The sequence below is a fragment of the Bombyx mori genome, chromosome 8, assembly GCF_030269925.1.
Source record: "Bombyx mori chromosome 8, ASM3026992v2".
NCBI classification, from domain to species: Eukaryota; Metazoa; Arthropoda; class Insecta; order Lepidoptera; family Bombycidae; genus Bombyx; species Bombyx mori.
The window spans coordinates 517,457-538,357 of NC_085114.1; the positions used below are offsets into that span (position 1 = coordinate 517,457).

Genomic DNA, 20,901 nt, shown 5'->3' on the forward strand with positions numbered 1-20,901 from the left:
GCACTTAAAAATAGGGTGAAGTATTTGCGGCCAGAGAACCTTAATGATATTAGCTAGTTCAGCTATTAGTTAGAACATGATAGCAGGGAAATCCAGCCTAATGCATCGACCAATACTTCTTCATCATGAGAACGCAGCAGCAGTTAGCCTGTTTTCATACTTTCCTCTATAAATTCCCTCTGGTAATAGCTATGCTACTCATTTCAGGTACGTAACAATACTACATAATGGCAGTACCGATCTCCTTAAGTATTTACAACACTATTATAGTTGGATCTCATGCCTCAAAGTGGATGGCATTTTTAACGTTACGGTATCCTAAGGTTCCGATATAAATTTACGTCGATATGGGCTGTAGTATGAGTCAAAATATCTATGAATTATTTTTAAAATAAATAAAACGCTTCAATAATTCTCTTCTACGTATTTAGTTTATTTATTCTCATTTTTATTCCTACTAATCGGAGGTTCTTTCTCGTTTCTAATTTTTATAAGAGCATTTTCACTATCTTTCTCGTATCGTAAAGGCTCATTCCAATCAGCTCTTTCGGCCGTTCCGAAGATGACGTAGAAAAGATTGCTGATCAGGTAGAATCCGGCTGCCACGGAAAATACGTAACCCCACAGTTTTGGGCTTTTCTGAAAGGAAAAAAAGAACCGTTTGCAAATAATTCTTAGCTAATTAACTGTAAACGGCAGTGTGCATAGTAATTAAAAGTAACTGTTTCAAGGACAGTACTACACCTGCTTTATGAATGCAATTTAAATATGGACATTCTGCACGTTGAGCCGGCCTACTGGTAGCATTCATGTTGACTTACTATACGTATCGAGAACCAGTCAGAATAACTTAGTCCTGATTGCGCTAATCAAGACCAACGTAGCTAGCACATACAGTGAAGTACTAAAAGATCCACTACCACGTTGCGGGCCATTGTTATTGGATATTCAGGATCGGTTCTTTACATATCGACCTAATTAATACCTTAGTAGTGGATCAGATCGAGTAAGTTTACAAATTTTCAATCCAAAGAGCAAATATCAAAGGAAATTAGTATGGCACCATAAATGACAATAACCCTTTGAGCGCGAGTCGTCGATAGATCGACTCTCTTAATGCGTATAAAGCGCGGAGCGATATTGACTATTTGCGCAGTTTGATATTAGGTATTATGTAGCGACCAGTATGAACGTCTCTTAGCGCACGCATATATAACGTTTATAATAAGTTAATAAAATCTATAAATAGCTATTTAAAATGATTTTGCTGTGAATTTAGTGATTTTTGTATTTTTTTAAGTTAAGGTTTTTTTTTCAGTCTTTTAGAAATGTCTGAAAAATATGTGAAAATAAGCTCAACATTAAAAGGGTTAATGACTTTCATGAACTGTACAACAACTTGAATTATAAAGCTAATAAAAACACCAGAAAAGTACTTACAACATCAGTTAAAATTAAGCCAGTTGTGATGGGTGCTAATGACGCAATAGAATTCGCCATGAAATTGCTCAAACTCATCATAGTTCCAGCGAAATTCGGTGATATGTCAATATGATTAACCTAGAATGAAAATTCATATTCGCTATAGCAAGGCAATGCATGTTGAAAAAATCTGTTTTTTTTTTTTAATAATTATAATATATCCAGTTCAGTTTGAACTGTCTATTATTGTATTCAAATTATCTGTTTGAAGACATAAATAAATAAACATCGTAAAATTGTAGTTCAAATTTTTATTTGTATTTCTTCTGACAGTAATAATCATTATAAAATAAAACTAATACCAGTAAAAAGGTATAGTTAACCTACTGCTTATTTCAAATTAAAAGTTCTTCCAGCTAATCTTAATAGGAAGACCAAACTAGAGATTTCATATCATTCCGATAGAGGCACCCGTCACGCGCGGACGTGCTCATCGACCACTCGATCGCCCGGCCTTTGTTCGCCCGGCTTTTGTTAGCCCGGCCATTGTTCGCGCGGCCTGTGTTCGTGGTACATCTGCCGACTAAGTGCTCTTCCTGGAAGTTTTTATTTGTTTTGTTTCCTTTTGTTATTTCTGTGTTCGTGGTACATCTGCCGACAAACTGTCTTCCTGGAAGTGTTTAATTGGTTTGTTTCTTTTTGCTATTTCCGTTTTGTTGTGATTTTTCTTTGTCCTGCAGTAATCGTGCCGCATCGCCACCTGTGTTCAATAGAACCGCTCAGGTCCGAGAAGTTGGGGCCTCGCCGCAAGGCGAGTGTTTTCTAAGACCCAGGGTAGCCCCACCTGGGCACGTAGACATCATGGACGCTGTATTTGCGGAATTTCTCCGGCTTCGCTACCCAAAGCTCACTTCCGAGTTTCAGGCCTTCAAGGCCGATCACACTGCGAGCCCACTCGTGGACTCCACCGAGCTCGCTGCTCCTGCGTCGCCTGTACCTGCGTGCAAAGCTTCTGCATCGAGCACCGCAGCCTCCGTCGTGCCTGCCGTTCCCGCGTCGCCTATACTGGCGAGTAAAACTGCTGCGTCGTCCGCCGTGGTCACCGTTCCAGCAGCGCGATCATCCGCTGCCTCCGTCGCGCCGTCCAAAACACCTACTCGTAGGTCACCTGCGCCCGCCTCCTCGTCCTCCGACTCTGACTCGGAGATGGAGGTCGACCTCGCTCCCGCCTCATCGACGGATGGATTCACCCTGGTGCAAAAGGGTAAGAAGCGTGCCGCGGAGTCTCGAGCTCCCGCGGCCGCTAAAATTAGCAAAGCCGCGAACGCGTCGCGCCCCCGCCCTCAGACTCCCGTTGCGCCTCCAGCCCGTGCCACTCCGTCGCCGCGTCCGGTGGCACAAAATAAAGCCCAGACCCCTCCCCCGGTAATCCTTCAAGAGAAGGCAGCTTGGGAACGAGTTTCCCTGGCCCTTAAGGCCAAAAATATCAATTTTACGAATGCCCGTAACCTCGCGAACGGCATTCAAATTAAGGTTCGAACATCCGACGACCATAGGGCCCTCTCTTCTTACCTCCGTAAGGAGCGTATAAGTTTCCACACATATACGCTCCAGGAGGAGCGCGAACTCCGTGCCGTTATACGTGGCATCCCTAAAGAGTTGGATGCCGAGCTCGTCAAGGCCGACCTTCTCGAACAAGGCCTACCGGTTAACTCCGTACACCGCATGCACACAGGCCGCGGAAGGGAGCCATATAATATGGTTCTCGTCGCCCTCCAGCCTACCCCCGAGGGTAAGCAAATATTCAACATCCGAACGGTCTGTAGCCTTTCCGGAATCGCAGTCGAAACCCCACACAAGAAAGGCACACCTAGCCAGTGCCATAACTGCCAATTATACGGGCATTCTTCCCGTAACTGTCACGCGCGCCCCCGATGCGTCAAGTGCTTAGGCGATCACGCCACGGCCCTATGCACTCGCGATCAAAAAACCGCGACAGAACCGCCTAGCTGCGTCCTGTGTCGAACACAGGGTCACCCCGCAAATTACCGCGGATGCCCCCGAGCCCCGAAAATAAATCGCCGCGTCGCCCGCCAAAACCGCCTCCGAGCTTCCGGCCCAGACATCAAAGCCTCGGCACCCTCTGTGTCGCAGGCTAAGCCAGCGTTCGTTCCGGCGCCGGTGCCCAGTGTCTCGGCCTGGGCGAAACCGCTGCCGTACATGAACACGGCTACAACTCCCTCCTCCGCGATTCGTCCCGCCCCCGCGACTCGTCCCTCTCCCGCGACTTGCCCTCCGACCGCGTCCGACAATCTCGCTTTAGCGATCGACTTCTTTCAGTCGATCAACTTTGAGCGCGTTAACGCTTTGGGCGACGCCATTCGCTCTGCCTCCACTGCACAACACTTTATCGCCGTTGTGCAAGAATACGCCGACGTATACGCGTCATTAAATACGTACGTCCTCCCCTCACTCCGCCGGTAATCAATGGCGTATATAAGTAGAATAAAGCCCCTATCCGTAACGATAGGATTTTTTAACGCTTACGGTCTCGCAAATCAGCGTGATCGGGTTTCTGACTTTTTGCGTGACCATCAAATTGATATCTTTTTAGTGCAGGAGACCCTACTTAAGCCCGCGCGCCGTGACCCTAAAATCGCGAACTATAACATGGTCAGGAACGACAGGCTCTCTGCTCGTGGTGGTGGTACCGTCATTTACTATAGAAGAGCCCTGCATTGCGTCCCGCTCGATCCTCCCGCGCTCGCTAATATCGAAGCATCAGTGTGCCGAATCTCACTGACGGGACACGCGCCGATCGTTATCGCGTCCGTTTATCTTCCACCGGATAAGATCGTTCTAAGCAGTGATATCGAGGCGCTGCTCGGCATAGGGAGCTCTGTCATTCTGGCGGGCGACCTAAATTGTAAACACATCAGGTGGAACTCACACACCACAACCCCGAATGGCAGGCGGCTTGACGCGTTAGTCGATAATCTCGCCTTCGATATCGTCGCTCCGCTAATCCCGACTCACTACCCGCTAAATATCGCGCATCGCCCGGATATACTCGACATAGCGTTATTAAAAAACGTAACTCTGCGCTTACACTCGATCGAAGTAGTTTCAGAGTTAGATTCAGACCACCGTCCCGTCGTTATGAAGCTCGGTCGCGCTCCCGATTCCGTTCCCGTCACGAGGACTGTGGTGGATTGGCACACGCTGGGCATCAGCCTGGCTGAATCTGATCCACCATCGCTACCGTTTAGCCCGGACTCTACCCCGTCTCCTCAGGATACCGCTGAAGCCATAGACATCTTAACGTCACACATCACCTCGACATTAGATAGGTCATCGAAACAAGTTGTAGCGGAGGACTTCCTTCACCGCTTCAAATTGTCCGACGATATTAGGGAACTCCTTAGAGCTAAGAACGCCTCGATACGCGCCTACGACAGGTATCCTACCGCGGAAAATCGTATTCGAATGCGTGCCCTACAACGCGACGTAAAGTCTCGCATCGCCGAAGTCCGAGATGCCAGATGGTCTGATTTCTTAGAAGGACTCGCGCCCTCCCAAAGGTCTTACTACCGCTTAGCTCGTACTCTCAAATCGGATACGGTAGTAACTATGCCCCCCCTCGTAGGCCCCTCAGGCCGACTCACGGCGTTCGATGATGACGAAAAAGCAGAGCTGCTGGCCGATACATTGCAAACCCAGTGCACGCCCAGCACTCAATCCGTGGACCCTGTGCATGTAGAATTAGTAGACAGTGAGGTAGAACGCAGAGCCTCCTTGCCACCCTCTGATGTGTTACCACCCGTCACCCCGATGGAAGTTAAAGACTTGATCAAAGACCTACGTCCTCGCAAGGCTCCCGGTTCCGACGGTATATCCAACCGCGTTATTAAACTTCTACCCGTCCAACTCATCGTGATGTTGGCATCTATTTTCAATGCCGCTATGGCGAACTGTATCTTTCCCGCGGTGTGGAAAGAAGCGGACGTTATCGGCATACATAAACCCGGTAAACCAAAAAATCATCCGACGAGCTACCGCCCGATTAGCCTCCTCATGTCTCTAGGCAAACTGTATGAGCGTCTGCTCTACAAACGCCTCAGAGACTTCGTCTCATCCAAGGGCATTCTCATCGATGAACAATTCGGATTCCGTACAAATCACTCATGCGTTCAACAGGTGCACCGCCTCACGGAGCACATTCTTGTGGGGCTTAATCGACCAAAACCGTTATACACGGGAGCTCTCTTCTTCGACGTCGCAAAAGCGTTCGACAAAGTCTGGCACAACGGTTTGATTTTCAAACTATTCAACATGGGTGTGCCGGATAGTCTCGTGCTCATCATACGGGACTTCTTGTCGAACCGCTCTTTTCGATATCGAGTCGAGGGAACCCGCTCCTCCCCACGACCTCTCACAGCTGGAGTCCCGCAAGGCTCTGTCCTCTCACCCCTCCTATTTAGCTTATTCGTTAACGATATTCCCCGGTCGCCGCCGACCCATTTAGCTTTATTCGCCGACGACACGACTGTTTACTATTCCAGTAGAAACAAGTCCCTAATCGCGAAGAAGCTTCAGAGCGCAGCCCTATCCCTAGGACAGTGGTTCCGAAAATGGCGCATAGACATCAACCCAGCGAAAAGTACTGCGGTGCTCTTTCAGAGGGGAAGCTCCACACGGATTTCCTCCCGTATTAGGAGGAGGAATCTCACACCCCCGATTACTCTCTTTAGTCAATCCATACCCTGGGCCAGGAAGGTCAAGTACCTGGGCGTTACCCTGGATGCATCGATGACATTCCGCCCGCATATAAAATCAGTCCGTGACCGTGCCGCGTTTATTCTCGGTAGACTCTACCCCATGATTTGTAAGCGGAGTAAAATGTCCCTTCGGAACAAGGTGACACTTTACAAAACTTGCATAAGGCCCGTCATGACTTACGCGAGTGTGGTGTTCGCTCACGCGGCCCGCACGCACATAGACACCCTTCAATCTCTACAATCCCGCTTTTGCAGGTTAGCCGTCGGAGCTCCGTGGTTCGTGAGGAACGTTGACCTACACGACGACCTGGGCCTCGAATCTATACAGAAATACATGAAGTCAGCGTCGGAACGGTACTTCGATAAGGCTATGCGTCATGATAATCGCCTTATCGTAGCCGCCGCTGACTACTCCCCGAATCCTGATCATGCAGGAGCCAGTCACCGTCGACGCCCTAGACACGTCCTTACGGATCCATCAGATCCAATAACCTTCGCACTAGACGCCTTCAGCTCTAGGAGCAGGCTTAGGGACCTCGGTAACCGTACTCGTCGAACTCGACAAAGAGTTCGCCGTGCAACCTAACCCATGAATCAGCTCGCTGAGTTTCTCGCCGGATCTTCTCAGCGGGTCGCGATTCCGATCCGGTAGTAGATTCATTCGCGAAACAGCTGCTCTTGAGCTGTTAGGTCTCCTTCGGAGGCGCTCGGGTAGCTGTTAGCAAATCCCACCCCTCCTGGCTGAGCCTTTGCTCGCCCACCTGTCCTGGTGAAACTGGAAAGGCCTCCGGGCCACCAGTAATCCTTCAATCATAAAAAAAAAAAAAAAAAAAAAAAAGATTTCATATAAAATTGCTTGAACAACATCTCTCATGGGTACAAAATACACATTATTACTTTAAAGAAGATAGATAATATTTGACAAGCTTTTTAAAAGCAGATTTTTATTTACAGATACGAACGCATGATACATAGGAAGGACAATATAAAATAGGGTAAAAAGAACAGTGAATAGAACAGTGATTATGACTAAAAATATGCTTTGTGGTTGAGCAAAAAAGGGTAGGGCAGCCTTTCCACTGTAAAACTGAGACTTAGAACCCATATTTATTAAATGGTAGAAATTAAAATCACAATAATATGTCTTTGCAAAGACGGATAGGTAACCAGTTAGTTACTTTAGAAATGCGAGACGCGATGAAACTTCACTCAACTTAACTAAACTAAAAAAGGGATGCCTAATTTTGGAAGCATTCAAGTTTGTTTGTGAGAGATCTGTCTGGTCTGTGAATAATTTGCTGTCTGTAAATTGTTGTTAATTGTAAGTTGTTGTTAGTTGTAAATTGTCGCCTGAGGACACAAGAAAATTAGTGTATAATATTATGTCATCTCAATGGATCTGATCTAGTGGATTTTATGAAGATTCTTGGTTATTTAGGTTGTTACTTCATTTGTTTTGTTAATAAAAATAGTACGTGTAAATATTTTGACAAACTAAAGCATGACATTATTTAACACATTATTCCGTCACATACACAATAATATTGTTAAAGTTTTAGATAAAAGCTTAATTAATGAATGGAAAAATTGATAATGGCTATTACACATATTATTATGTAGGCATTTTTAGCAATATGTATGTATGAAATGTACTTTTATCGTAGATGGTCTGGCTTTGACGGGTTTGCTTTTGTGCTATTTGATTGATTAAATTGCTAGTTGGACATTACAGTTCAGACCATATTATTAATGTGTGCACTTTTGATCAACCTACGTGTCTTAAATAGCTATCTTTCACTTACTTGGAATCCCATATGGCTCGATACCTTTACAGCACACACCAAGACAAGGATTGTTTCGATAATATAAATATTTTGCGGAACATATGCGAGCGATATAAGACCTATAGCCGCTGGAATACATCCTGAAAAATCATCAATATTATAAATTATTTTCAAAGCAATCATAGGAGAACTGAAGGATTATTTTTTGAAATCTGTCTAAACCTTTCGTTCTAATACACGTAAATTGCTAAGTACTAATACCGTCGTATGTTAACGAACCGATAAATTAGATCATAACAGTATTATTTGTCGTGTAGAAGCACCTCTATACTAAACTCTTTTATTAAGAGTATTTCATGTAGTATTTCATAATATATGAAATGGCTTCATGTTGAGAATATTAGCTTGAATTCTTCAATCTTGATCTGCAGCAAGAAAAGGTGCTATGAAAGTATAAAAGAGAAAAGCGGTAATACATAAAACTAATGAATTTTTCATATATTTGAACGCATATAATAGAGATATGAAATCGTCAAAAGAATACCATTAGCATTAGTCAAGTATGAATCTTATCTTGTTTTATAATCTGTATTATATGTAATAATAATTTTTATATTAGCTCAATTTGCCTTCTCTGAAGATTGATCGTTTAGTTATCATTTGGCACACATCGATAAGTCATTGAAATAATGTTAGTAGTACATATTATTTGGAATATAAACACGACCTTCAATCGTCTTTTAAGAGTAGCGGCTAACGACTATAAATACTGCATCGCACGAAGTCTCTAGCCCCATAGACACAGCCCCCATAGACACAGCCCACTGAGTTTCTCGCCGGATCTTCTCAGTGGGTCGCGTTTCCGATCCGGTGGTAAAATCTGCGAAGCACTGCTCTTGCTTGGGTCAGTGTTAGCAACTCTCCGGTTTGAGCCCCGTGAGCTCACCTACACACGTTATAGGGTGAAGCTGAAATAGCCTCTTAAGGTTATCAGCATAGATATGAAAAAAAAAAGTCTATAGCTTATTAAAGATTTTGGTATGTGGGTGTTATTTTATATATTATTATATGTTAGTATCTGTACTTGTCCCGTTTTGATACCCATACGATATGTATCTGACCCATAAAATAGGATAAAAACTAAACTCCGTTTTAAATGTCTTCCGATGCATACCCTGGGCGTGTGGCCCACTGTATGGTAAATGATCACAATCGTTTGGTCCTACACATCACGAATGCTAGTTTTAGGTCGTTGAATTTGGTACAAATTATAACAGTTAAATTTAAATTAATTCGTGCCAAACTAGACTTTATTTCATGTCTCGGTCGTCTTATGAGATCGTAGATGCTTGACTTTGGAGGCTTTCAAATTGATTTTCAACAACATTTATTGTTTATGCTCATTTTCCCTCCTTGATGCATGTCATTAGCTCATTAGCTATCTCATTAGATGGGTTTGGATTCTCACAAAACAACGTTATTGTCTTTACACGCGAGTTCGCGAGTACTTTACATAATATAGATAAAAAAATCACATTTCATTCGTCAATTATCTTATCTGACACCAATTCGAGTACAAGATTGACAAAATTCGTCATAATAATCACTGGATAAAACATTCTAAGATAAACTTCATCCGATAATCTTGATTAGGTGCATTTGTTTTTGAATTATATCTTTTAGTTAACGTCATCGTGAATTGTGTAATGTCATTGAGTCATATAATTGAGCCATATTTTTTGGTGCATTTATAAGTGGGCGAACACACGATCCATTTGACGGTAAGGATAGATGTTAGCGATGCAATAAGAACGCAGTCAGGCCTCTAAAAGAAGGACACGTCGAACATGTACGTAGTAGTGCTTGGGAAACGCCCTAGAGAGGGGTCAATAATAAAATCAGGCGGTCCGTGACAAAGAAGATTTCTGGAAGCATCCTGTGGATGAACAGCGCGCTTCCAGATATTATGAATTAGCTTAGCAAGATTAGATTTTTTTTATTAATTAGATTGGTGGACGAATTCACAGCCCACCTGGTGTTAAGTGGTTACTGGAGCTTGAGATATAAGTTCTAAGGTCTCAGTATAGTTGCTACCCCACCCTCCAAATCGAAACGCATTACTGCTTCACAGCTAAAATAGGCCGGGTGGTGGTGCCTACCTGCGCGGATTAGCTAGCCATATCAACAATCATTGTATCATTTCTGCGGCTTTGGTTTTAGGCAAAGAAATCTTTAAAAGTTGAAATAATATATTATGTATGCTGCCGGAATATTAAAAAAAGGCGATAAAGATTTTGATAGTAGGAGGAACATAATAACTTAATTTATCTACTGTGGCGGAAAGCCATCATACAATACAAGATATTTGACAGATGCCTAAATCTCGCTTACATTTTCAAGATATACAAGTTCCGAACAACAACATTCGGACCGTCGGTCTACCGAGCAATATCACCCGCTCGGTGGAAGATCCTCTCTTAGTCGTATACCTACACTATGATGCCAATTATGTCCAAAGGCATAAAATAAATATGGTTTTGAAGTCGGGGCGAATTTACTCTGTCGTAAAGTCTCGACGCAGGCGTTTTTACATAAACTAGGTAATGTAGTCTTGACATGTTATTCGTTGATTTGCAACGTGTGCATTTGATAGATAGAGACAGAGTAGTTTGCCGAGACGCAAACAAACAATATACACACGCGTTGAGTTAATTTCTCGATATGTTGTACTTATGTGAATAAAATGCATCTTTCATAATCTGGTGGTAGGACCTCTTGTGAGTCCGCGCGGATAGATACCACCACCCCGCCTATTTCTGCAGTGAAGCAGTAATGCCTTTCGGTTTGAAGGGTGGGGTAGCCGTTGTAACTATACTTGAGACCTTCGAACTTATATCTCAAGGTGGGTGGCGCATTTACGTTTGTGGCGCATTACGTACATTGTAAATGTCTATGGGCTCCGGTAACCACTTAATACCAGTGGGGCTGTGAGCTCGTCCACCACCAAGTAATAAAAATAAAAAAAAACTATCAAGGTATAGAAATAACGAATGTTCATATTATAATGATTTCAATTACCAATAGAGTTAGCGACTTTTCTGGTGTTAGTGACGGACAGAAACTTCTTTACAATTAGCATATCCGTGAACCAGCTGAAGAAAAAGTTTGTAAGCCACATCACCATGAATGGAAGGGCTGTCAGAAGCCCATTCTGAGGAAAGAAACAAGCGTTTTTAGTTTTTGTTGCATAGACGATTACGACGGTAAGCGGACTCAGCACTTATCTCATTTTAGTCAGTTCCTAGAGCCAGTTCATATCACAACCACAATGCTGCCTTAAGTCACGAGATCTCAATCTCAATTAGCTAGTATAGCAGCTTTCCCTTCCTTCAATCTGGAACTCACGATCGTTTCGCAGCAGAAATAAAAAGGATAATAGTACATATGCGTACGGGTTCGCAACAAGCAACTATGAAAATTATAATTTATTTTTACTAGCTTCGTTTTTATTACCCGACGCGGTTCCTTTATCGTAAAAATGTGCTGAGTACGGGATTCATTGTAAGAATTGGATTCCATTACCAGTACAGTCGTATAGATCAATATGAATATACTGGACATCTTATCTTTTAGGCCACGACGGTTTCAATAGTGATAAATCATTTAAAAATAATTATATTATGGGTAAATCAGAATTGAGATGCTCTTTCAAATTAAGGCTATGCTAGTAAAATTGTAAAGGAATATAATGTTCTTGTTCGTTATTATTAGTCTGATCTGGTCAGAGTGGTTGTGGTTACGCTGATGATGAACACGCTGAAGCATTCGTTAGTAAAAGGAGGAAAATCTTCGGTTAACCTGATCGAAAGTGGATGTCGTCACTTTTCAAAATCATCTCTATCCTTCTATTATCCCGTGCTCTGTAGCACGTTAAAAGGAAGACAATGAAGTTGTTTTGTTGTGCCAAAGAGTGCCATTCTCGGATCGTTCATTTACCAATAACAACAGAAGATTAAGCTCTTACCGCCTTAATGTTCACACCCATGACCTTATCCATATACGCAGGTACCTCGGAGTACAGAATCAGCTGGCCCCAAGTGTGTCCGATATGCGCAACTATAATAGCATAACTTCCTTGAGAACGCAATATTTTCTTCCATGGAACGGGCATTCTATTCTGTAGACCAAAATTCAAAACTTAAATTCACGGTTAAACTCGCTATGCAAAAGAGGCGCTTTGTCCAGTTGCGAACACTTGCCGGGCTTTCAAGCTTCAAGTTTCAAGTTAGAACTTAGAATTACTCTCTCTAGGTGGTTAAAGATATTCACGAAATATTTTTTAATATTGTTCGGTACCTTATATCATTGCCATATCAGCCATTTTACATAGAACTCAGAGTTAGAATTCGTGTCTCAAGGTGCGTGGCGGCATTTATGTTGTTAATATTTATCGGTTCAGGTATAATTTAATACTAGATGGGCTGTGAGTTTGTTCACTGCTCTAAGCAATAAAAACAACAAAAATGCCTATTTTTTACAACTTAGCAGTCTCGCGTCTATTTTCTCAGAGCCAAAATTTCGCCTAAAAGTTAGATTTACTACCCGCTAAAGTTTACGCTACAATTAGAAAAAAAAAACAAAAGATAATAAAATTTTTGGTAATGCAAATCAAGACTAGTAAATGTTGTTCAAATTTAAAATATTTTACTGTAACAAATACTATAAACTAAAAATAGTTACTATAAAAAATATTACTCTTGTTCTTGCTAATCAAAAATCCCTTACCTTGTCATGGCCTTTTTTATGTCCTAAATCACTTTCAATATACTCTTTCTCCATCGCCGATATTCTAGTGTGCTTACTTGGAGTGTCAGCTAATAACCACCAGATGACAGCACCGATTAAGCCAGATAGCAACCCGTAGAGTCTGAAAATTCCAGGCCAGCCTAATGACGAGGCTGAAATGAACCCTGTCATTGGAAGTCCTAATACGGTACCTAGCGCCTGACCTGCAAGTATAATACAGAACATCAACCTCGAATTGATAACCTTCTTCTTCTTACAAGATACGACTGTTTTGCAGTCGATTTTCAATCAGGTATTGGCGTTAATTAGCATAAAGTAGTATAAAGCTAGTTGATAGAAATATTAAATATTTCTATAATAATTTTAATATATAATATAGAAATATTAAATAATCACAAATTTTGTATTAGAAGGCAGTTTGAACTGTATTTCTAACATCTGAAGAATTCAGAGGCCATTTTTTAATATCACTAGAGTCAAACAAGTCTTCTATCCGTCTGGGCACTAATGACGAAGCAGTCTTTTCTAATGTAATTTGAAAAAATACCATCGTGTGGTTTAATTCTTGTCTTAATAATAACGAGAACAGCTAAAAATAATAATATCTATATATTAATAGAAGAAACAAAAACTTTGTATCTCTTTTTACGAAAATTGTGCGGACGGAGGAGTATGAAATTTCCCACACTTATAGAGAATATAGAGAAGGAGTGCAGAATGTTAATATCTTTTTAAATTATGCATAAAACAACATTAAATCAATAAAAAAAAACATTACACACACACCATATATTTGACACACACACGCATGCATACTATTATTTGTTTATTGTCGAACTTTTGTAATTGCTTATAGTTTGTGGTCAAATTGAGAATAGATTAATATTGTTTGTCTAAAGTGTAGGCTTGGCAAAATCTGTAATCCGAAATCTGTAAAAAAATATAGAAGTTTAATAGTCTTTGACAATAGAACCATAATAGGTAATGTTCAAACTTATAATTTCAATTAGTTTTAGTCGAATTTCGACTAGTGCGGGACCATTAGTTTTTATTTAATAGCTTCCAACGTTTCCAACACGGTTTTCGTGATTACGAGCGACTGACTAACTTTTGATTTCACTCCAAACATCTTGTTAATAACTTTTTAAAATTATGCATAAAAAATACATTAAATCAATAAAAAATATTACGCACACTACCATTTATTTGACACATACAAGGATATATATTCTTTTCTTTATTATTAAAGTCTGTGGTCAAATTAAGATTGTCTTTAATATTATTTGTTTATAGTTTAGCCTTGGCGAAATCTGTGATTATAGAACAATGATTATTATAGAAATGTGACAATAGAACCATAATAATGTTCAAACTTATAATTTAAATTAATTATGCTCGATTTTCGACCATTGGGCGACCACTAATTATAAGTTGAAACCCATTTTACTGTAAGGTATTGTACTGTAAAACTGTATAAATTTAAGAACGTGATTTTTAGTGTTATCTTGTTTAACATAAATTATTAAAATCTCCCAAACATTTTAAGCAGGCGCTTACTTAGGTTATGTGCCAAATTTACAAGGCGTCATTAAATCATTAACTAATACTTAAAAAAAAAACGATAATAATCATCTATTATCATTATCATCATCATCATCTAATTACCTCCGTAAGTCAAAGCAGTCAATCGACCCCGTTCATGCAACGGAGCCCAGTTTCCAAAGAAAGTGTGCATCCCGGGCATTATACACGCCTGACTCAAACCTTGTATAACACGGAATATTACTATGCAGATCCAACCTCCCTGGAACAATACGTTGATTTGAAAATAAGTAGATAATCAATCTTTTTAACTTCATTATAGTATAGATGTGTGGACGAGCTCACGGCCCACCTGGCGTTAAGTGATTACCGGAGCCCATAGACATCTACAACGTAAGTGCCCTCACACTTTACGGGTGGTAAGATCTCTTGTGAGTCCGCATGGGTAGATACCACCATCCTGCCTATTTCTGCCGTGAAGCAGTAATGCGTTTTGGTTTGAAGAGTGGGGCAGCCGTTGTAACTATACTTGAGACCTTAGAACTTTATATCTCAAGGTGGGTGGCGCATTTACGTTGTAGATGTCTATGGGCTCCAGTAACCACTTAAAACTAGGTGGGCTGTGAGCTCGTCCACCCGTCTAAGAAATAAAGAAAAAAAAAAAAACTTTGAGACTCAAGTCTCAAAGGTCTCAGTGTTTTTACAGTACAACGGCTGCCCCACCCTTCAAACCGAAACTTACATAATAAGCAGGACCTTTGAGAGCTTCATAAATTTAGAAAACAGTAAGTACATACTACTGTGGCGTCTATTTTACAAGGGGCAGTAGTAACATCACCTTGGAGACTTCATACTTCGACATTGACTGGAAGAATCGTTTTGATCAGGATCAGGACACCGATTGTTCTCGGTCAAATGAAATTTAGAACTTGATGGCAATCAATGTTAGCTCCAACTATGAAATATACTTACATAGTAAGTGCCTAAAGGTAATAGAATAGACGCAATACAATTTATGGCCATAGCGCCGGTTAACAGGGATTTCGCTCCATATTTGTGGGCCAGGTGCCCAGCAGGTATCTGCAGAACTACGTAGCCCCATAAGAATGACGATATCACGACATCTTGGATTTTTTTGTTCCATCTGAAGATTGGGTACTGAAAAGAAAGCATCGTGGACTTTTCCTGACAATTTTGGTATTGTTTGTAACCTAAACATGATATTTGTATTCCTCTGGATGAGAAGATTTATATAGATATCAAAACGAGCTTAAAATCAATAGGACTTTGCTGTTATCAGAGCACAAAAAGGCCACAAACCCAATGTTACCACAAGGCCACAAGGCCACAAGACCACAAACCCAACCTCAATATTGGCACTATCATCTACTTGTTATTCGTTGGTGATTTTTTAACGCCAACAATAGCAGATGGTCTTGCGGTACCTAATGGGAAGTGAATATGGGGGCTCATGAACCTCAGCAATGCTAGAATCCCAAATATTATTATAAAATACATTAGTAGTCTTTACCTAACATCAGACAGGACAGCTTGTCAGACTATAGAATCTAACGAAAACTGCTTTAAATAGATTAATTAGATTAAATAGATTAATTAATTTAGTTAACAAATAAATTAGATTAATTACTAAATAATTCATAAATTAGATTAATTACTGGTGGCAGGACCTCTTGTGAGTCCGCGCAGGAAGGTACCACCACCCTGCCTATTTCTGCCGTGAAGTAGTATTGCGTTTCGGTTTGAAAGGCAAGGCAGCCGTTGTAACTATACAAAGACCTTAGAACTGATATCTCAAGGTGGCTGGCGCATTTACATCGTGGATGTCTATGGGCTCCAGTAACCACTTAACACCAGGTGGGCTGTGAGCTCGTCCATCCATCTAAGCGATAAATAAAAAAAATAAAAAAATACCAATATTTCACGATGAATTTATAATAAACCCAGAGTGGTCTGAAATACATTATCATTACAAAACTTACCGGTGGCACTAACATCAAGGTATTTAAAACTCCATGCACCTCAAACTCTTTACTACTGGAATTGCTTGTCAGATTAGTATTTGGGTCTTCATCAAAATCAGTCATGGCGACCAGAGAAACTCCCATACAGGCCCTCATGCTGTAGGCTATTGTCAGAGCGAAGAAGAGGATAACGCATTGCTGATGTCTGTAGCCCCATGACCCAACTGAAAAAAAAACAATTGTTTTATTATTTTACTATACAGAATAGAAGACCTCAAACTTATAGGTGTCAGGAACTGGAAGAAGAAAGCCCTGAACAGAGCAGTCTGGAGAGACATACTTGGACCAGGCTAAAGCCCACCCTGGACTGTAAGGCCTAAGATGATGATGATGAATAGAAGACAAATATACTGCTGAACTGGAGTGGCAACGAGAGCCAAGAGGTACGACTGTGTTAATCCTGCCTGGCAACTTGAGACAATGAGTCGAACGTACTCCTAGAAGCAAAATTCATGTTTGCTTTGCGACGGAAACGTCTACATTAATATCATAATTTACAACGATAAAATACAGGTATTTCTCCACTGGCTTCACTTAAGAAGGCAATCGAGAATGGTAACTTATACGGACTTCAGAATGTGTGTTCACTTTTTGTAGAATAACTAACTGTATTTTTTTATTTATCCCGCTCTGCGTGGGTGGTCGAGCTCTGGTAATGGTTACTGGAATATTAATACGTGAATATCGCTATTCACAGATATTCAACTAAATGTCTCAAGTGTATTGTATAATGGCTGCCTAAACAATCAAACTGAAATTCATGATTGTTTTACACCAGTAATAAACAAGATGGTGCTTACCCGAGCGGCCTCACAGTGACGTCCTACCACCGCTTATTACGTAAATGAATAAAGTTTCATTTACGGCAGTTGGTAGGACATCTTGGGAATCTGAACCACCACCCTGCCTATTTCTGCTGTGAAGCATTAATACGGTTCGGTTTGAAGGGTGGGGCAGCCGTTGTAACTATACTGAGACCTTAGAACTTATATCTCAAGGTAGGTGGCGCATTTACGTTGTTGATGTCTATGGGCTCCAGTAACCACTCACCATCAAGTGGGTATGTATGATGTATTCTCGTCTGCTTACAAGGAAAAGGTTTTACTGTAAAAACTGAGACTTCAGAACGCATGTCTCAAGGTGGGTGGCGGCATTTACATCGTTAATGTCTATTGGCTCCGATAACCACTTAACACCAGGTCAGCTGTGATCTCGTGCGCCCATCTAATCAAAAAAATAAATACTATTAATTTCAGTACACAGTCAATACTCCTTCACTTGATCTTCTTCCTAAAGTTTCCGAAATAAAATATTTTCATGATAAACATTCCGAGTAAAATCATTGAAGGAAAACATTTGACACAATTTCCTTAAGTCACGGAAAATTTATGACATCTTTTGTAGCGTCTAATTATTCGGTTTATTACACTTGATAACCGTTTGACGACGCGTTTTCCTCATGAATATAATATTCAATTCGATGAAAATCTGCATATTCGTTGTAAGCTAAAATTAGTTCTGCTGATTTCGAATAGTCAATGTTTTTGAAGTTATAGCTTCTTAGGGGAAGGTAAACCGTTTCATTACGTAACGCGTTACGGTGCCATTTTTCTGGCTTCCCTTTCTCTCTCGCACACGGCAGCGGCACTGAGAGTGTCGTTGGGTCTTCGTGTCCCCTTGCGGAGGCACGGATCGGGCCTCGGGGCAATCCCCTCTACCCGGGCTTGGACTCCCTGCCTGACGAGGCAGGGGTGATGTTTTTGCCTGTTGGCCGCTTTTGCAGGTGATGAACTGGTATAATGAGGTGATGCTGTTCGGTAGGTGGTGATTTTTGATGTGGGAGTGATGATGATGATGATGATGATCGAGCGAGTCTACCCCCATGATGTAAGGGAGGGATGGACGACCCCCCCAGATGGTTTCTTCGTTCTTCTCTCTTCTTCTTCTTCCCCAGCCGCTGCCGCTCCTCCCGCCGTCGCCGACCGTCCGCAGTCCCCCGTGAGGTGTAGTGTGGTAGTGGTTTTTTTCTTTTTTTTTATGAGAACGTTTGTATCTCTTAACTATTTATATATATTTTTCAATGTATGTTACAATTTGCCTTACATTATCATATTCATATACTCAAAATTTAAGTAATAACCTAAGCTTTTCTTAAGTTAAACAATTTCAATATTAAATAGTTTAACTTAGATTAGTTTAAGTTTACACTTCTCTCGGGCGTCTCAAGACGCAGCCTTTTTTTATGAATTTCCACATTCAGCGGCTCTAAACTATGATATTTTCCTAAGGTATTGGTACTAGACATGCACATACGGAGCATCATCAAGCACGCTCAGATCGTGGAACATTTCATTACGCTACTGATTCCGGCCGGAACCTGTGGTGCGATAGTCAAACTCACTAACAACCATAAACCAACGAAAAACCATTCAGGGTATCACCCATGATGGCTTTGCTGCAAAAGCACTAAAACATATGTGGACACACAACGACTTCGTCTATAACTAGGGGAACTAAAATAGTTAGTTAATAAAATAAGTTGAGAATACTACATAGAGAAGGACGAGAAAAAGTGGTCACCGAATATGTACCGGGAAAGACCACTGCTACCATTATCAGCCCACAGACGTCCACTGTTGGACACCTTCTTCTGTAAAGCTCGCCAAAACTACTGGAAAGATTCTTATTCTTTTTCTTCACCTTATCCCATAGGTGAGGTCAGCACATTTATTTTTTCTTTTCCGTTCTCTTCTATCAGCCGTCAACTCAACACTCACTCCTCTCTCTCTCTCATATCGTTATTCACACACTCTCCATGCATATCTTCTTCGGTCGACCTCTTCCCCCTCTACATTGCACTACCATTTCCATACATCTCCAAAGATTCTTCTTCTTTTTCTTCACCTTATCCCACTAGGTGGGGTCAGCACAGTTGATTTTTTTCTTCCATTCTCTTCTATCAGCCGTCATCTCAACACTCACTCCTCTCTCATATCGTTATTCACACACTCCATCCATGTCTTCTTCGGTCGACCTCTTCCCCCTCTATCTTGCACACATGCCATCATTATGCATCACATGTTCCTACCACGCTAACCGTCCGCTCTTTAATTTGTTAATTACCGGGGCTACTTTCACACTTCATCTGAGAAAGCTTCTTCTTTTCCTTCCTCAAAGATTATACCTACTCATTTATTTGATCTGGCTTCTCTTGGACTTCACTCGTCACCAGATCGTATTCTTAATGGAAATGAAGTTCTAAAATAACACTAAGTTCCGACTCATTAATATATGGACGACAGTCTAAATAAATACTGTGCAGACACCTGGGATCTGCTCCAGTACCGGCAATAAAAATAATAAGAAAATATATCATATTAATTGAGTTTATTTCGTCAGTTCTTTCCAAGTCCAATGGTATTCTTCGACTGGTCTAGACTTGTCATTCACTGAACATGTCCAAAACATCGAGGTCGGGGTCAATAATGTTGTAACTACTTTTTAGTTGTCAGAAATATATTAGATGGTACTTACTCTCTACCCATGCGGGTGCACAATATTGATATTACGCAAAAAAAATTGTGCGCGAAATATGTATTTGCTTACAAAACATGCATTTTTGTTACACGATGCCATTTCTAAGTCGTCGAAGTCATTCACGAACATTTGTGATTTATTTTAATTATCCACCAGTATTTAAACTTCTCTACGGGTGCAGTAGTCCTTAGGCCTCATTTCTCAAAAATCCAGGCGACTCACTGCCACGTATTCACATTGTTCATCTGTTTGCACAGTATTGTTAAACCTTAGTAGATAACATGTAATACATACCTTTAAAATCTTCATTCTTTTCAAGACAAGCTCTCTTCTCTCCCATAACTTTACATAAGTCTGAATTAACTAAAACTAGAAGTTCGTTTAAAATTATCTTTAACAACCTTTTCGAAGGCTTCAAGCCTAGACTCGCATAGAATAAATTATGTAGATAAGATTAAATCATCAACTCCGTAATCTTTATTTTAAGACTGAAACTTTTAAGATGAAACAAACTATGGTACAGTATCTGTTATCGTATTAAAGGAGGAGACGAGCTCACGTTCCACCCGCTGTTAAGCGATCACTGAAGCTACCACCCAGATTGGGGGATATGTGGGGGTAATCTTTTACTAGTGGTAGGACCTCTTGTGAGTCCGCGTGGGTAGGTACCACCACCCTGTCTATTTCTGCCGTGAAGCAGTAATGTGTTTCGGTTTGAAGGGTAGGGCAGCCGTTGTAACTATAGTGAGATCTTAGAACTTATATCTCAAGGTGGGTGGCGCATTTACGTTGTAGATGTCTATGGGCTCCAGTAACCACTTAACACCAGATGGGCTGTGAGCTCGTCCACACATCTAAGCAATACAAAAAAAAAATATCTTATTAGTATTGTACTAGGGCTGGTCTACCCTTGAGGTTCGCATGCCATATTCGAGGCAACAATAGGTAGACTGATATGCCCTTCGTGCGAGCTCTGAATTTTGCTAATGA

At 41.1% G+C, this 20,901-nt stretch overlaps 1 protein-coding gene across 1 annotated transcript; it reads right to left on the reverse strand.

Moving 5' to 3' along the window:
• Positions 1–412: 412 nt before the first annotated feature.
• Positions 413–20,367, reverse strand: LOC101739720 (putative inorganic phosphate cotransporter). Its single transcript, XM_021353570.3, has 10 exons — positions 20,206–20,367; positions 16,333–16,538; positions 15,305–15,490; positions 14,456–14,594; positions 12,770–12,993; positions 12,009–12,161; positions 11,063–11,195; positions 8,003–8,124; positions 1,441–1,560; positions 413–639 (listed from the first exon to the last, which is right to left on the reverse strand). Exons 1-10 carry the CDS (start codon positions 20,249–20,251, stop codon positions 433–435), a joined length of 1,536 nt encoding a protein of 511 aa, XP_021209245.2. The 5' UTR covers positions 20,252–20,367; the 3' UTR covers positions 413–432.
• Positions 20,368–20,901: the final 534 nt, after the last annotated feature.